Source organism: Littorina saxatilis, unplaced genomic scaffold, assembly GCF_037325665.1.
Source record: "Littorina saxatilis isolate snail1 unplaced genomic scaffold, US_GU_Lsax_2.0 scaffold_1013, whole genome shotgun sequence".
Classification (NCBI taxonomy): Eukaryota; Metazoa; Mollusca; class Gastropoda; order Littorinimorpha; family Littorinidae; genus Littorina; species Littorina saxatilis.
The window spans coordinates 23,368-42,500 of NW_027128870.1; the positions used below are offsets into that span (position 1 = coordinate 23,368).

Genomic DNA, 19,133 nt, shown 5'->3' on the forward strand with positions numbered 1-19,133 from the left:
AAGTTTCGAACAAACAATAGCATGCACAAAGTAGAGAGAAAAAAAGTCTTCGTAAATTGAGGAATAGTAAAAGTTAAACAACTACGTAGCAAGTAATAACGCTTAAGCACATTTACATAAGACATGCCATACAATCAATGTAGTACGTATGATTAAACGATGAAAGGCATCAGAAATATCAACATGTTCAGACTTATTGAAAACGAAATGTAGCATGTATAAGGAATGAAAAGTATAATCTTTAAAAGTCTTGGCATTGAATGAATGTAGGTACTGCGTTCGCAGCTACACGGAGACGAGCGTGGGTGTGGTTAGTCGAGACTATCTTAATATTATAGTCTCTGCGATGACTTTTTTTGGGTGTTAATCTATTACTTTGATGCCGACAGTTTGACTTAATGTTTTTATATCGCTTCACGCGACTTGTTTCCCAGTTATTTTTCTCTTTCGTTCTCATTTGCTTGGTCTTTGTCTCACACTCTCTCTGTCTTTCACTATCTCCGTCCGTCCGTCCGTCCGTCCGTCCGTCTGTCTGTATTTCTGTCTGTCTGTCTCTGTATAGTCTATCTTGGTCTCTCTGTCTCTGTCTCTATCTTTCTCTCTTTTACTTTCTCTCCCCGCCCTTCTCTCTTTCTCTCTCTCTCTCTCTCTCTCTCTCTCTCTCTCTCTCTCGCTATCTCTCTCTCTCTCTCTCTCTCTCTCTCTCTCTCTCTCTCTCTCTCGCCTCCCCCTATCTCTGTCTCTGTCCTATATCAACACGGACATATGACTTATATGTGCAGAATGTAGAATGTCTTTGGCTGGAAGTCAAGGCTACAAAATCGTCTCCTTTGTTGGTCGGGTTTATCTATATAAACCCATCATCATTGCTCTTCGACTGGTCAGATGATTTTTATTCAGTTGATGGACAATGTGAAAAATAGACATGTTCGGAAGAACGTTTTTTTCTTAGGTGATTTCAGCTTGGCGGTCGACAATGTCTCTTTTCGGCCTTCACCAGCTAGTAGATAAATCAGCTAGAGTTGCTGGTAACTCGGCTACAATTATTGATCACATCTATACTGACAGTAAGACGATGATATCTAATGTATGTGTTATTAATTCGAGTGTCAGTGATCATTATTCTTGTGTTTTGCACATGGGCCTGTAAGTTACAGCAGTCATTTAAAAAGGCCACACAAATATTGAGTATCGAAGTTTACAAACATTTCAAGAAATTCAATTTACACATTACCTAGTATTGGCTCGATTTTGCACTGTTTTTGATTATGTGAAACCAGAGGATGCCTTATGTACATTTCTGGAGATATTTTACCCAATTATTGATAAGCATGCTTCTTTTCGCTAACACAGAGCAAAGAATCCAACTCCTGTTTGTTTGTTTGTTTGTTTGTTTGTTTGCTTAACGCCCAGCCGACCACGAAGGTCCATATCAGGGCGGTGCTGCTTTGACATATAACGTGCGACACACACAAGACAGAAGTCGCAGCACAGGCTTCATGTCTCACCCAGTCACATTATTCTGACACCGGACCAACTAGTCCTAGCACTAACCCCATAATGCCAGACGCCAGGCGGAGCAGCCACTAGATTGCCAATTGTAAAGTCTTAGATATGACCCGGCCGGGGTTCGAACCCACGACCTCCCGATCACGAGGCGGACGCCTTACCACTAGGCCAACCGTGCCGGTGAATCCAACTCTACCACCTTGGTTAACGAATAACATTATTGAAGCAATGGCATTACGCGATTTTTATGAAGAACATAAAATGAAAGAAGAGTTTAAAAAACAGAAAAAAAACAAAGTTACTGATCTTGTGCGTCAAACCAAAGTTAGTTATTTTAACACATCGATTGAAGACGAAGCAGATATAGATGTAGTTTTAGATTGGTGGCATTTTAGTAGAAATCGAACAATGGCATTCTGCACACAGAGCTCCCGGACAGTTGATTCCTGGTAAAAGCCAAAAAGGAGAGATGGTTTTATTCCACATAAAAGCCTGATCAGCTCTGAGAAGGTTAGACGAATTATACGAGAAGAGCTGTAAATTTAGGAGGACGTCTCCATTCACGGATAATACATATATAGCATGGAAAAGCGCTAGTTTGACCTGCATAATAGTGAACTGGTTAAGAAACCCGGAAAAGGGAACACCTCAATTTTGTCCGATTGAAACCTTGTAATCGATTTGTAGGGTTCCGAGAAAAAAGGAAAAACGTCATTCAAAAATGACTGTGAAGTAAATTCAGCCCATTGTTTATGTGTGTAATTTGGGAACACAAACGAAGTTCGGCGTGTAATCAAATGGAATTTCAAGCATGTAAAACGCTCATTGTTCAACAATGTGCAAGATACGAGTTTTTCCTTTCAAAACCCGATACTTTTTTGAGACTTACAAGGTTGTCTTATGTAACCAAATCATAACAAGTATTAAACTTCACATAAATACCATATACAACAAAAACCAAAGACGTACAAGAAACATACTTGTTCTTGTACAATGGTCGTCTATTGTGTTTTGATGATACGAACCAATTTATTATCGTTTTTGAGGTAAAAGATCGTTAATATAGACTTCTGGTAGCCGTTTATTCTTAATCAGCAAAAGCTAAGTGGAAAATGAAGCTGATAAATTAATAACAGTTTTTGTTTGCCGGAGAGCGTGACAATGACTTTTATACTCAAACATGTAAAGTTGGCGAGAAGTCTCGGGGTAACATAACATGGGTCAGGCAAACCTCAAACGGGCAATTTTCGAACGAATTTTGACAGGAGAATATGAATTCGAAGCTGTCAAAAACGCTGTTAAATGTCTGTGCTTCCCGTTTCTTCAATCCAAGTAGTGTGTTTTTTTAAGGTAAAACCCAGTTGTTTGATGCAACGCTTGTGTGTTTAATTTAAATAATCTTCTGGCCTAGTGGTAAGGCGTCCGCCCCGTGATCGGGAGGTCGTGGGTTCGAACCCCTGCCGGGTTATCCATAAGACTTTAAAATTGGAAATCTAGTAGCTGCTCCGCCTGGCGTCTGGCATTATGGGGTTAGTGCTTGGACTGGTTGGTCCGGTGTCAGAATAATGTGACTGGGTGAGACATGAAGCCTGTGCTGCGACTTCTGTCTTGTGTGTGTGTCGCACGTTATATGTCAAAGCAGCACTGCCCTGATATGGCCCTTTGTGGTCGGCTGGGCGTTAAGCAAGCAAACAAACAAACAAACACAATCTTCTTCTTCTTCTTCTTCTTCTTCTTCTTCTGCGTTCGTGAATTTAAATAATCATCAATGATAGGCACTTAACTAGTCTTAAAGGACACATATTTAGAGCGAATCAATGATTTCAGCTCGAAATACTTTGTTGTTTTACCTCAAATATCAAGCACAGATTAGGAATGGAACATGCAATCATATATAATAAAAAAAACGTTTGCAAGCGCCTCTATCTGCCTGTCTTTCAAGTTAACCAACAGTATACAACAAATCATGTTTTGGGGCAGCTTAGGCATGGTCAAAGGGAAATAATTTATGGGCATTTTATTGACAGTAAATTGTGCGTCTCTTTGGGCTCAGTAAAAGGGAAGTAACAAGCGTAGATTATTGGAATTATACGTGTGTATACACTTTGAAAGATGAGCATGTTCCATCGCGAACTTCAAGTTGTCTCTCTTTTGTTTGAATATGAACAGCCCGCCTCCCTCCCTCGCCTAAAACGAACAAACAGAGATAATGTTTGCGTTGTTTTCAGTGTTTGTATGGGACCACGCTGATCTAACCGTGCGTTGCTAAATACAAGCTAATGGAACACTTCCAACAGGATTTGTTGTTTTCTTGAAGAGGATAATTGGTAACCGTTTACTTATCTGCGCCTGCAAGTAGTCTCCCCTTCTTTCCCGCCCCTGTGGTAACAAAGTCAACACTTTGCAGAATGCTTACGTCTCGTCGTCGCTTAAAAAGTCATCCACAAATACTTGTGTCCCTTGGCTATTCAAATTTAATTGGATAAAATGTGTTTTAGTTCATTAATATAAAAATAGCCCGGAAGGTAACAGCATGTGCCTCTACCCCCGTACTATTTCATTCAGTTTCAACCGACTCGAAGTGAGTGTGTCGCTGTGCCATTCTGAAATCCCTCGATCTACCCGTCCGGCAACCGTACATCACAATCCTTTCTTCATAATCTGGCCCTCCTCTGGTATCTTCTAACCCACCCCATTCGACGCATGTTTCCTAATCATGTCATCATATGGATAGAAAAGGGAAACATTTTGCACTCAATAAAGCGTGTTTGACCATTGGTTAACATCGGAGTTACTCGGTATAGGATTTTGTGATTCTCTTTATTGTTTTGCAAAACCTGTGTAAGGTGTAGCTTGAATAGGGTGCGCTTATTACTTCGTTAGTTTCAAAAGGGATTTTTACATGGCAAACACAAAGCAACTGCATTTACGCGTACGCGTATAACGCAAAAGAACAACGCGGTTTACTTCCCCTTTACTGAGTTCATGAGACGCACACGTCAAAGTCTATCGATTTCTTTAAAATTCGTTCCCTTTGACTATGCCTTTGCTGTGCAGTACGAAACAGTTTTGCGGTATTTCTGAAGCAGAATGTTGTTCCTTTTTTTCCAGACGGGCGCGATAGTCTAGTGGTTAAGACCTCAGGTTTCCATGTAAAATATACAAGTGTGTTTTTGTTGTTTATCCCGGCTGCGCCTAGTTGGTTTAAGGGTGAAGATCTATCTCTCTTAGAGGACCACGAATGTGCAGAACTTCTCATACAAAAGGTTGTTAGAAAAAATGACCGTTCTTTGTGCTAATTCAACTTTTTTTTTAGTGGTCGTCTTCTATGGTACAGGTTTAATTTTGTGGTGGTTAGATGGGCTAGTGGTTCTTAGACGTTAATAAAAAAGTGGGTACATTTATTATGAACCATTTTAAGAAACACAATTAATTGGTGTCGTCGTTAACGCTCCTTTCAAGTACTAAAGCTACTGTCCTTAGATGTACATCTTTTCTGGACTAGTTTTTGAACACCGCCAATTATAATTCATATGTTTTCTTAGTTTAATTTAGCCAGTGTTTCTTTTGCTTTAAACTGTTGATATTTTTGCATTACCGTAAACTACCTTGTTAACGCCTTGTTTTGAGTAAACACCCACCCCCTACTTTAGACCAATAGTTGAGCATAGAGCACACTACCTGTTAAACGTCTCCCCCCTCCCTCCCCCCCCCCACACACACAAACTACTGAATTAATGATGTTGCAAAACATATTTTGGAAACATTTGTTATTAATGTGTGTAAACTTCCGCAAGCGGTACAGATATTTCATCCGAGTGTATAATGACAAGATGCTGTTATAAAGGCATACCGTTAATTCATACTATCACCGCAGTGCAGCCGAGTAATACAAGATAATTGAGATTAATTTTGCAAAGCACTTCTGAAGTTGAAAAGACCGGTGTAACACGAGAAAATTACTCCCACGAGATTTTTACTCCGGAGTAAAAATTTCGTACGAAAATGGTACTCCCCCATTACACGAGAAAATTACTCCCCTCGACAGGTGAGTTCCTCGTAAACATTTCGTACAGAAATGTTACTCCCCTGACGAATAAATAACGAATAAATTACTTCACCCTAACACGAGCAATTTAACTTCCCATGCCAGGTGTACGAAATGTTTACTCCCTTGTCCCCTGTTAGTCTTGGTGGTGGAAGGGGTGGAGGGAGGGTAGCGCGACATTTATTTGTGCGAGATCACATATTGGCATTATCCCTTCGCCCGCATCCCATTTTCGCGTACGAGATTTTTACTGGAAGTAAAAAGAAATGGGGAGTAAACATTTCGTGGAGGGAGCAATTTGTTCGTGCCTTGGGGAATTCTTTTCTCGTACGAAAGGTGTACTCGGAGTAAGAATTTCGTACGAAATTTTTACTCCGGAGTAAATTTTTTGTGGAGTAAAAATTTCGTGTTACACCGGTTGTTTCTAGGTTTCGTTCTGGCGATGCACTTGCACACACATGAATTCGTGTATGTCAAACTGGAAGAGACATAGCGGGTGGATATGTTTTTTTTCTACAGAAAAAGTCCCATTACCAATGTTATACCAACAAGCAACCAATAATCGTATTTTTAACGAGAAACTGTTCATGCAAAGGGTGCAGTACCTAGTAAACGCCCACCCCTTACTTTGCGGTACAATTAGTGCATAAGGGGGTGGTCGTCTACAAGGTTGTTTGCGGAACCTTTTAAAAAACAAGTGTATCAACGTTTGTTTTCTTCTCAACTCTTCTAATCGGTCTTTAAAACACATGGCTGCGGGTATAGAAGCCTGTGCAAAAAAGTTCGCTTGTACGATGTACGTGATTGTGTGTATGTGTGTGTATGTGTGTGTGTGTGTGTGTGTGTTTGTGTGTGTGTGTGTGTGTGTGTGTGTGTGTATGTGTATGTATGTTTGTGTGCGTGTGTGTGTGTGCATGTGTGTGTGTGTGTGTGTGTGTGTGTGTGTGGCATTGTGTGTGTGTGTGTGTGTGTGTGTGTGTGTGTGTGTGTGTGTGTGTGTGTGTGTGTGTGCTGACAAAATGTTGCTGAGAGTTGAATAATTTGAAAGCAAAAATCAGCAGATGAACCCATATATCTTAATGACCCAGTACATGATGCACTGGGCGCGGCGAATATTTGTTTCTTCAATCTAAAGACTAATACTTCATGGGCGATGTCGATCTTGTGAAGTCTAATTGACAAAGCTTGATACACACAACTGTGGCAGTGGATATTCGGTAAACAAAAGAAGACTTCAAGAAGCCTTGACAAATTTAATTTGGGGCTTAATTAGGGACAGCCTTAACGACCCTCGATTTCGCCCCCACGTATGCAAAGGTCAAACTAAATATGCCCCCTTTTATCACACACACACACACACACACACACACACACACATACACACAGTCACACACACACACATACACACACACATATACACACACACACACATACACACACACACTCACATACACACACATACACACACACACACACACACACACACACACACACACACACACACACACACACCGACATGAACAAGATGTCAAATATATAGCTACGTGGTTGAATACTTCTACGAATTTGGTCATGCTTCCCACTGACTTACTTGGCTCTGTGTACACTGAAACGTCCGGGATTGAGCTTTTAATCAGCACCACTCTCCCTCTCCCATGCTTACTAACACAAGCACAATTATTCAGCATAGAAGCAAATGTCTACTTTGTACGCGACTATGACTTTCCGTGTTTGAAAACGTCGCCAGGAAATGCTTATCCGAAATATAGGGTTCATATAACCTATTGCGGGACACCCTTTCTGTGTATATAATGTTAGTCCAACTTATTCTACTTTGATCTGATACTGCAGTGTATGTCCATATCAACGAGAAGCACAATTTACAGGGTCAGGCAAAATTGTGTCTTGCTGCCCAACGAACATAATTATATGAAGGTTCACTTAGAAGTCGTGCGAAATGCGTAGGCATGCTTGAATATGGCCGCTCTAATGGTGCGTAGTGAAGTAGCGTGGGTAAAAAATGGGAGAACAGGAGAGAGAGAGAGAGAGAGAGAGAGAGAGAGAGAGAGAGAGAGAGAGAGAGAGAGAGAGAGAGAGAGAGAGAGAGAGAGAGAGAGAGAGAGAGAGAGAGAGAGAGAGGTCCCATGTACTCATCACGTATGCATGTATGCTGTCCATGACAAACGGAAGTTATTGAAGGGTAGCGTCTATAGTTGCTAGGTGCCTAAGATCACTGTCTTACGGTATACCCACCAACACAGAATCGAGTGTATGTGAATTGCAGATAAACAACAAGTGTGGCAACCCATGTGTGGGTGTTTACACACACACACACACACACACACACACACACACACACACACACATGCGCCCTGTAGCACGCAGGTTACTAAAAATAAGCAGAGCGTCAAACGCAATACACCATCTAATAAACTTTATTTTGAAACTGAAGAATAGAAGTCACTAGTGACTCAAACAAAACCAAACAAGGGAAACCAAACCAAAGCAAACCAAATAAAGAAATCCACAAAAACCCACACAAAAACATGAACAAATTAGAAATAATCTCATGGAAAAGTATTACCTGGAGTCTAAACGAATTCACAATAAAACACCTGAAATTCAGACGCAGACATGACCAAGGAGCAAATAGTCTGGCACACTATACCAAACAGGAAGAAAGCAAGTTAATGTCAACAATTAACGCAAGGGATACATTCAACAATGATATATACTTAATAGTTTCACATATCTGCTTACTTGTTTATATACAGGGTGACCCCAAAAAAAAGAGTACCCAAACATAACGTCATAAATTGAACAAAAATAAAGCAATCTTCATAAAATTTATTTACACACACAAGTAGCCTCTGCATGATTTGCACAGAAAATTTTAGCGTTCTAGCTTGTCTTTCCGGAAAGTTATGCTCATTCCACAGAACATGCTCCAAATGGCCTCCCCCGGATTTAAATCCCCCAGATTTCTATCTTTGGGGGTTCCTGAAAGACAACGTCTACAGGAACAACCCACAGACAATCGCAGAACTCAAGTGAGCCATCACAACAACCATTCGCGGAATCTCGCAACAGAAGTGTGTGCGGGTGATTGATAACTTTGCGCGGCGAGTTCAAGTTTGCCTGAATCGGCGCGGAGGCCATTTGGAGCATGTTCTGTAGAATGAGCATAACTTTCCCGAAAGACAAGCTAGAACGCTAAAATTTTCTGTGCAAATCATGCAGAGGCTACTTATGTGTGTAAATACATTTTATGAAGATTGCTTTATTTTTGTTCAATTTATGACGTTTTGTTTGGGTACTCTTTTTTTTGGGTCACCCTGTACGTCAATAAACTTCTCCTTTGGACAACAATGTCAACCTGTTTATACATTCGCCGTGTGTCATCGGTCGTGAACGACCCAGAGCCTCACAAAAGTGTCTCTTTCTCTGAAATTGTCTAGATTTATTTTTTTTATTTACAGTGCATGCAATCCTCAAACAGCATAGGACCCTCACATCGATCAATTCCTAAAAAAGAGCTTTGTAAACAAGCAAATAAACAATGCAGTTACTTAAACTGGGCAGTCAAGATGATCTCGGTCGTGGGTGACCCAGGTGGAATTTAAGAAGTAATGTTAAGAAGTTAAGCCCTATTTGGATGGCATGGTTCGTGTACGATATACTCTGCACAGAGGCAATGGCTAGTTGTTGTTTGTCATATTCGGATGATATGACAGGAACAGTAAATGATGGTGTGTTTCTTCTGACTCAGAGAGAGAGAGAGAGAGAGAGAGAGAGAGAGAGAGAGAGAGAGAGAGAGAGAGAGAGAGACTGAGAGAGAGAGAGAGAGAGAGAGAGAGAGAGAGAGAGAGAGAGAGAGAGAGAGAGAGAGAGAGAGAGAGAGAGAGAGAAACTGAAACTGAAACTGAAACTGAACTTTATTACCAAAGGATAGAGGTTTTAGGCAAAGCCTAATCTTACAACCTGTCCCTTATACAAACACTTAATACAGACGCACATAATATAGATAGTAAAATTGACAAGGTTATTGTTACTTACAGACGTACATAATGTAAATAGTAATAAGAAAGGGGTTATGGTTTTGTATACACATTCAAAAATGGGAAAAACAATATAGGGTGGAAATTGCAGCATAGTTGCAATAATGCATTGCATATAAACATCCAAAACAACTAATAACAAAAGGGAGAAAACAAATGTGGGGAGGAATTGTCCCAATCATTCGCATGTATATCATTATCAATACATACACATAAAGAACAAATCAAAATACAAACATAACTTGACTAAATGTAAAAAGCACTAAAATATCAGACATGAAAAGTGTTCTACTTACCCATTAAGCGGGAATGAAACTGGCGCCTAAACGTTTTCACAGAAGAGGCATTTCGGAGGGGTAGGGGTATGGAATTCCATAGAGACGCTCCTGAGAAGGCTAAACTTGACTTATACAAGTCTAGACGAGGGATGGGGGGAATCAGGTTCTGGGACCCATATCTTTTTGTGGCATGTCTGAAATGTGATTTTAAATATCCAGGAACATTATTGTTAATTACTTTGTACATAAAGACAGCCTTGTTTAGCGTCAACTGATCTTTCAAGGGAAGGAAATTAAGGAGCTTTAATTTATCATCTGTTGGCTTATTTGACTCATGCAGAATTAGTTTTGCAGCACGGCGATGAAGAGAATTGAGTCGTTTGAGATGAACATCACTGCAGTTATCCCAAAGTGTTGAAGCAAAGTTGATATGGGGCATTATGTGAGCGTAATAAAACAACTTGAGTGCTTCCACATCGGCATAATGTCTTAATTTAGACAATAAGTACAAATTTTTAGATACTAATTTGCAAATTTTACTCAAGTGAGTTTGCCATTTCAATTCTTGATCAACGGTAACCCCTAATAATTTATGCTCTTTAACTTGTTGCACTTGAGTTGAATCAATTGACAGTTGAAGTTGTAAGGGTTTTAATTGGTGTTTTTGTCTAGTTGTAATCACCATACTTTTCGTCTTAACAGGGTGAATAACCATTGCATTAGTGGTGCACCATTCTGTCATCTCATCTATACTTTTTTGAAGAGATTGGTTGACGGCTACCAAAGACTTCTGACTGGTGTGGATTGATGAATCATCCGCAAAGAACTCACATCTTACTTTCTCATCTGACACATGAAGAGGTAAATCATTTATATAAATACAGAACAATATAGGTCCTAATACAGACCCTTGAGGCACACCACTTTTGACAAAATCATTCGACGAAGTTTTACAGTTGATGAATACATATTGTTTCCGTTTTGAAAGATATGATTCGAAGAAGGCACAAGCAGAGTCATCTTTTATTTTTTTTATTTTTGTTTTTATTCTCTTTTGGTGCAAGTTTTTTTTTAATTTTTTTTTTACATACATATAATTCTGTACATTACAGGACATCACTTAACCAAAAGGACAGATCCATATAACCGAAAAACACTTGAACAATTACAACATACATGGGGTGGGAGGATGGGTGGGGGGGGATGTTCAGAGCTTGGTGGTCGCAGTATATCTAAGAGTTACATCAAAACATGCATATACAGGCGCCAATCCTTGTAAAATGTATCTACTGTATTATTTACAACTGCGTTATACTTTTCACAAATAAATCTTTGCTTAAAATTTCTACTAAACGTCTGAAAATGAGGGGTCTTTTTGTTCATTTTGGAAATATATACATGGTGTTTGGCACAGATTACTAACACATCAAAAGCTTTATCGGTGACAACATTGTTCGCAACTCCAAAAAGAACCAGTTCTTTAGACAGTTTTAAATTGTCACAATGGGTGCAGTTCGCCTTTAGCCAATTTACAAATTCTATCCAAAAAGTCTGCACTTTATCACACTCCCAAAACATATGTAAAAGGGTTTCTTCATTTCTACCGCAAAATGTACACAATGACGTATCCACAATTTTTCGCAAAAATAGAAACCGTTCTGTGGGCAAAATTCTGTACAATAGTCGGTACTGGAACCATCTCAGACAAGTGTCTTTTGTTGTTTTAAAAACATGTTGAAAAATAGCCTTCTTATCTAACAAACAGTCTAAGGATTCAGACCATTTTTTGATACATTTTGGGACCGTAACATGTTCAATCAGCTTTTTGTAAATAAGTTGTGTCTTACCTTTACAAATACATTTCCACACATTGGGCTCTGTCATAATAAAATGTTGATCAAATTCTAAGCCGATTTTTCTCTGATATTTTTTAACAGCCTGGATTACACCTTGGTACAATACAAAATCTCCTCGCACATTTGGATATTTAATTTTAAATGCATTATAGGATAAGTATCCATTTTGTCCCAAAATATGACCAATCTGAGCAATTCCATTGTCGATCCAGTTTTGAATGTACACTGTCTTTTTATCTCTGCGAATATTAACATTATAATGTAAACATTCTGATACAAAATCGTTAAAGGTTGTAGGGTCACATTTTTCATGTAGTTTCTTATAATGTTTAAAAACATCGGTCCAAAACGGGTTTTCTATTCTCTGCATCAAGACATTTGCAAATTCCTCTCCTTTCGTATTAATTGTTATAACAGATGGACATGCTTTAGACAATAATCTTGATATTAATCCAGTAAGACCAACAACCCTTTTTAACCAAACAATTTTTAGCGATGACAGAAAACTTTTCACGTCAACCATCTTTAATCCTCCATCTTCATAGGGTTGGGTGACCATAGTTCTTTTAATTGTATCTCTTTTTCCATCCCAAAGAAATTTGAAAAAAATATTATTTAACTCCATCATAAACTGTTCGTCTGGATCAGGTAAATTCGTAAACAAATGTGTCAATTTGGAAATAGCCAAGGTTTTTAGGACTGTTATTTTACCAAAGGGTGTCAGGTTCCTTCTGGTCCATGAATTCAGAAGTTTTTGAATTTCCTTTAACTTATTTTTATAGTTAAGAAAAACAACCTCGGATACATTTACTGAAAAAATAACACCAAGTGCTTTAAAGTTATCCGGGTTCCAGGTAAAATTCATATCAGGCAAAAATCTTCTTTTGCAAAACTTTAAAGGTCCTAACCAAACTACAATTGTTTTATCATAATTCATTCTCAGACCTGATAGTGATGCAAAATGTTGTAACACTTTTATACTTTCGCAAAATGATTGCTCTGTACCATCAAGAAATAGACTGGTATCATCGGCGAATTGTGACAATAAAATATTTTCACCAAGAATATTCATACCACAAATCTTTTTGTTCTGGCGTACCATAAGAGACAATATTTCGGCACAAATCAAGAATAAATAAGGTGACAGCGGATCCCCTTGCCGGAGTCATCTTTTAAGTAGCATTGTAATTTCTTTAATAATAAGGAGTGGTCTACAAGGTCAAAGGCTTTTTTAAAGTCCAGGAATAACGCTCCTGTTACTTCGGACTCATTAATAGCTGATAACCAAGTTTCACATAAAGAGCTGAGAGCAGTGTGGCATGAATGCTTAGAGCGAAATCCAGACTGAAATGGATGAAACAAATTCATTCGTTCCATATATTCCAGTAAATATTTCTGAATATGCTTCTCCAAAGGCTTAGATAAAACAGGTAAGAGGGAAATTGGTCGAAAGTTGTTAGGGTCCGTAAGATCCTTGCTTTTTGGGAGTGGCACTACCTTGGCACATTTTAAAATAGAGGGAAAAACGTTTTGTTGTATGCCAAGGTTGTAGACATAAGTCAGTGAATCAATTATGTATGGTAAAGCAAGTTTGAGCAACCGGACAGGAATCTTATCGGGACCCATTGACTTTTTATTCGCCATCTGTTCTATCAGTTTTCCAACCTCGTGGACAGTAATGGGTGGAATAGAAAACGTTTCGTTTTGAGTCAACTTTCGTCCACAAAATGTTTTTGGACAGAGAGAGAGAGAGAGAGAGAGAGAGAGAGAGAGAGAGAGAGAGAGAGAGAGAGAGAGAGAGAGAGAGAGAGAGAGAGAGAGAGAGAGAGAGAGAGAGAGAGAGAGAAAGAGAGAGATGATGGAACTTTATTTTTCAAGGATAGAGGTTCAAGGCGACGCCTTTTCTTACATCCGGTACTTACTTCTAATACAAATGTCTAATACATGATAAACAAGTAAAGCAACATGACAAATAAACAAATTAAACGAACGACCCAGCAAACAATCGACAAGTAAGCAAGCAAGCAAATAAACACAAACAACAAAATGACAAAGTAAGCAACATACAAATCAAAATAAGTAATGTTAAGAAAGAGAGAGAGAGAGAGAGAGAGAGAGAGAGAGAGAGAGAGAGAGAGAGAGAGAGAGAGAGAGAGAGAGAGAGAGAGATAGAGAGAGAATTACAAGATTAAAAATGATCAACAGGAACACTCTCCTTTAGTTATTAAATCCCGTACATTCTTTACACAAGAGAATATTAGGACTAAGTCTGTATAACATAAATATGATTATAAGAAGAAACCAAAACATCAAGGAACATAGTTTACTGTTGGATCTTACTTGAACTACTCATGCAGTTTGCTTAGTAGAAAACATGCCAACTATAGAAATAATAAATACAATACAAAAAAATACAAAAAAACATGACGCTTATACAATTTACACAAATGCAGACTATAGGCAGTACTCAAATCTAATTTGAAATCAATCAACTTCACGTTGTTCAATTATTGCTTAAGTATCCGATTCTCTGTTACTTTGTTGCGTTACTGTCTGAGTACTACGCTGTGTAGGAAGATGAAGTTGTCTTTCGCTCAATGTTCCAGTCTGGCATGGCAACAGATACATCATGCACGTTAACTGAAACTATGTTCATGTATTGCATGTGACTGTGCACCGCCAGAATGTAACACACCTAAATAGACGAGCCTCCCAGCAACGATACACCAGTACAACCAGCAAACAGACAATATGAATGGACAATATCTAACGTAGTACACCAGGACATTTAGTTTTTATCAGTACACACTTGCAGCTGTAAGCTCATGAGACAAAACAAGTGTTAAATTGCATACATGTACTTATTATATCAGTTTTAGCAGTTGCTTAAATGTCAAGAAACAAACTGATAGTTGAGGGAACAAAATGATAGGCAAGATCAGATAAACAAAACATATGCATCATTCCCTTATTGCTTGCTATCAGACATCAGAAGTAAGCTATTTCAATTTAGGGAACTCGTCAACAAAGTAGCAATGGTGCGTTTGACTATATAAGAAACACAAATTGCAGCCATAGACTGTATACAAAATAAGGGTAAATAACCTGTAAGTAAGCCAATGACTTTTTGAAGCTTAACAAATGATCAAATATCCTCTACACACAATAATTCAAACAGCCATTACAAGTAGCTATTATTTATATAGTTAAGCTCAACATAATCACACACATTGACTTGTTACTAACTGTAGACATAATAATGAACATGGGTATACACAAGAGCATCAGCAGCTGCTGTACAAGTGTCACAAACAATCACAACAATAACAACCACGAGGGGTGGGTAATGAACAGGTTTTAAGGGATCAACATGAACAATCAGCGTATCAATGAAATGATAAACCTATTGATAAACAGGATATCAGACTGTTCAGTTTGGTGCAATTGATATCTAAACGCGGTTACTATACTGGGTTAGTGCTACCCAATGGCAATGCTTCCTCTCGTGCAGCTTTCAGAATCTAAATTCTAGCACCTAACCGTGTCCGCCTGGTGCAATATCCTCCACATTCTCCGTACCGTTATCCCCTCCAACTCCTTGTTTTCACATGTCAAAAATCAATTCCAATAAACTCTTTACAATAGCCTATAGTTACATAAAACTTCATGAGGGTCATTGACGGTATCGTTAAAACAACTGTCACTGACGTAGTTTTCAAGAGGTGTGATGGTACTGTAGAATGTCCAAGACTATACACGCTAAGGGGAAGCTGTTTTCGAGAAAGAAAAACGTACACAAAATAGTACGGCGTTATCAAATGAAGTGTAAGTTTTACTAGTATGTGCTATTCTAAAAATAAATATCAGAGCAGCTCTCGTATGCATTGCATAAGAGGAGGCAATATCATTGCATATCTAGCACTGAGTAATGAATGACATGGCTGTCAACAGCCAGCATGAACCTCTGGATTCTATATGAACGCAGTCTTGCCAATTCAAACTGGTGAAATCATGGGAGCCAACCTCTGAAAGAAAAAGCCAATATATGACGATTTTCATTCACTGGCGATGTTTGATTGTCCTTTGGTTACCTTCCAACCTCCCTGACAAGCTTGCCAAAGGATAGTTCACCGACTGTGATCTCAGTGTTTTTGTAGAAATCTACGAGTTCACCCAGTGTCGTGCAGAGTTTACCCGTGTCGCAAAACCTGAATCCGCCATTTTCTCGGTAGATGTCGAAATGGTTGATTTGTCCTTGAACGTTCACTGAACAAAACAAAAAGCACAGACTTACATGACGCCCTTTCGCTAGGTACCCATACAGTCGAACCCCTCTTTTAAGAACCCTAATAGAAGACGTATTCCCTTTTAGGACACCCCCGCCCCATAGATGACTCCCCTTTTAAAACTCACGACCATCCCCTCACCCCACAGCCAATTAAAGACTCAATCTCTCCACCCTCGACCTTATGTTATGTTCTTGAGATATTCTTAGATTGTTTTATGTCTTGAAATGGGGTTCCACTGTATATCAATTAAACATAAATAATTTGCAGTTCTTACTTCATAATTATACTGATGTTCAAGAGAACGTTGATTTCCTACTGATTCACCCAGACGTGTTCCTTGTATCAACGTATTAGGTTCTCCAATTCTAATAATATCCCACGGAAACAATTAAACTTGTCCAACCATAACAAGCAATTAAGTTTGGCGAAAACTGACTGATCTAAGCTTACCTGCCAACACATAGGCTTCTGGATCAGTGATGCCGTCTCTGATCAGAAAATCACCAGATGCTGGTGTTCCAGCTAACAGCAGATCTCTCTCCTCCATTCTTGTTTTCCGTCCAATGTAACAGCTAAAAGAAGACGGTGTTTTTTGTGTTACGTAACGTCTTTTTTCATGCAATCAATGTGTAGTAATGGCAAAACAAATTACCATGACGTGGCGTTTACCCTTCAGTAATAATACTAAACAAACAGAATACAACAAAAACACATACAAGTTACATACAAATGCTCTAGCTCTATGTATATATTTGCAATCAAAATTAGCCTCTAATAGTCCTTATTGTGTGTTGGAAATAAAGGTATCACGGCCTTCAAGTGACATGAATCGTGTCCAGGAGTATGACAGCGGGCACACGTGCTGTGCGGAACTCTGAGAACCGTGTTTGCAAAATAACGGGGATTACTTGGACGTTCTCACAGTGCATACATTGGAATTAATTCCAACTGAAGGATAATTAAGCGATCATATTGCTGTACAATGTAGTTGACATGTACAGAGATGCGCGCGTGTGTGTGTGTGTGTGTGTGTGTGTGTGTGTGATCATTTGTGTTATCCTCTCTTTAGAAAGTATTACCAAAACTAGACATGCCTGAGAAAAGCGACTGGAAACTCTCTTCACGGCATCCAAGCGCTGAATGACACGCTTTTGTAAACGCCCACGGTGTACATCGATCGTGCATGCTTTGTGCACTGTATAGGCTCTGTACATATTGCCGTCATGCTCATAATAAAAATACCTAACTCAGTGTTACGCATTTCTGCAGTGAGACTACACGGGAAGCTACTGGAAGGGTACCTATCATGTGTTAGAGAGTACACATTAGCTCTCAAACAATCGGAAATCGTTGTCATTGTTACGTAAGCAAAACTGCCGTTCCCGTTTCTGAGTTAAGCACTTTTCAGCAGAGGCTTCTGCTTGCATACAGGAAGACTTGTTTGGTGTGCACAAGCTCATTTGGGTGGTTACGCAGTTGTGCTAATTGAACAAGTTGCTGCCAACTCTATAATTCTCGCTTATTTCGCAATTAACCGCTTGAGCTCGGCAGTGGGCACCTAAATACTAAAATAAGATAGGCAGATTGTTCAGAAACCTAACACTTTGTTCTCGTTTTTTTTCAAAACACTAAAACATTACATAGGCAATGACGTTGTGCTAAGTGATGACGGGCCCTTTGTTTACAAACAACACACAACACATCAACCCCCGATAGATAGATAATTTATAGATAGATAGATAATTTATTGCCAAGTGTACAATACATGAATGAACATAAAAAATACACGAGGAAAGCAGCTTGCTGTGTGATAAAAACAAAAATAAATAGCATTCATACATCACTGGCGCATAGCATCATACATACATGGGTAAGACAATTTGGTATCACAGTAACTAATACATACACTATACAGACATGGTGAGAACTATGAAACTCTAAGAGCTGTCGGAACCACAATAAAAGTACGCAGAATAAGATAGGACCCCCCCCCACTATCAACTACTGTAAGAACTGAACATGTTCCATACTGATAAAAAGTACCTCTAAAACAGCACATAAAAATAAACTCTTCCAACACATCACAGTGGTTAAAGAACGACTAAAACTACTAAAACAAACTAGATGTGTATTCCGGTAATATAACCAGCTGCTAAAACATAGTCTGGCTTCGTCGCGTCACAGTGGTGTCAACGTGTAGGTTTAAGTGTTGAAAGTATGTGACTGTAAGAATACTTACCTTTCCTCGGGTTCCTTCCTGAGAGGTGTAGAGAGTTTGCCAAAATTGTTGCCTCTGATTTCAATGTCATGCTCTCTGTAATAATCCACTAGTTCATACCAGGAATAGAAGAGCATTTCACCGTATCGAAGCTTGAACCGATTGCTTTCTTCTGTGACCGTGAATCGTTTTATTTCATCGGCAAAGTACACTGAAAAGAAAATTAAACAAAGTAAAGTGCCATTTACTATTACAGTATTGTTATACTTCTCAAACATTCAGTGCTAGATAGTGATAAGGGGTAGTAAAGGGAAACGAGCCAAATACTCAGAATGTTTTGTGTCGAGAATTCTAAATGGCTTCATGTATAACACCAGGTTTACACGATTTATACAAATTGTATTTGATCTTATTAATTTTGTCTTTATTCTTTGTGTAATGAAATGCAAGCAAAAACGAGGGAAGCGATTGTCACACAAAAAAGAAGAAACAAGAGCAGCAACAACATGGACTTAATTGTGATTGTATAAGTGTGGTTTCAAACCGAAACAATTGTACATTAATTGTTTGCATATCGTAAAAAACCCAAATTGTTATGCGATAGTTTGCAAATAGTGGGGAAACAACATGTACACACTATTTGTCTTTTTCTCACTGGAGGTCAAACTATGAATTAATACGATTCCGTAGTGATGCTTGCATACACAGTGAACTGTGTGGACACAGAATACATCACTTTCAACAAGTATGAAGACACGATGCAGATCAACAAAAACTAATTTCGGAAGCACCGCGGTGTGTGTCTTTCAGCTTTCGTTACGCTTGATACAGTCATTTAAGAGATACCTTTCTTAAGAGAGACAGTAATACACGTGTT

General features: G+C 38.8%; 1 protein-coding gene across 1 annotated transcript in view; it reads right to left on the reverse strand.

Annotated features, from left to right (window-relative positions):
* Positions 1-13,489: 13,489 nt before the first annotated feature.
* The window catches only part of LOC138957191 (uncharacterized), a 7,920-nt gene continuing 2,276 nt past the window's right edge, over positions 13,490-19,133 (reverse strand). Inside the window, exons 3-5 of the mRNA XM_070328350.1 lie at positions 18,278-18,467; positions 16,489-16,610; positions 13,490-16,015 (exon numbers count right to left, since the gene is read on the reverse strand). Coding sequence (XP_070184451.1) covers positions 15,837-16,015; positions 16,489-16,610; positions 18,278-18,467 — 491 coding nt within the window. The 3' untranslated portion in view covers positions 13,490-15,836. The remainder of the gene's footprint in view (positions 16,016-16,488; positions 16,611-18,277; positions 18,468-19,133) is intronic.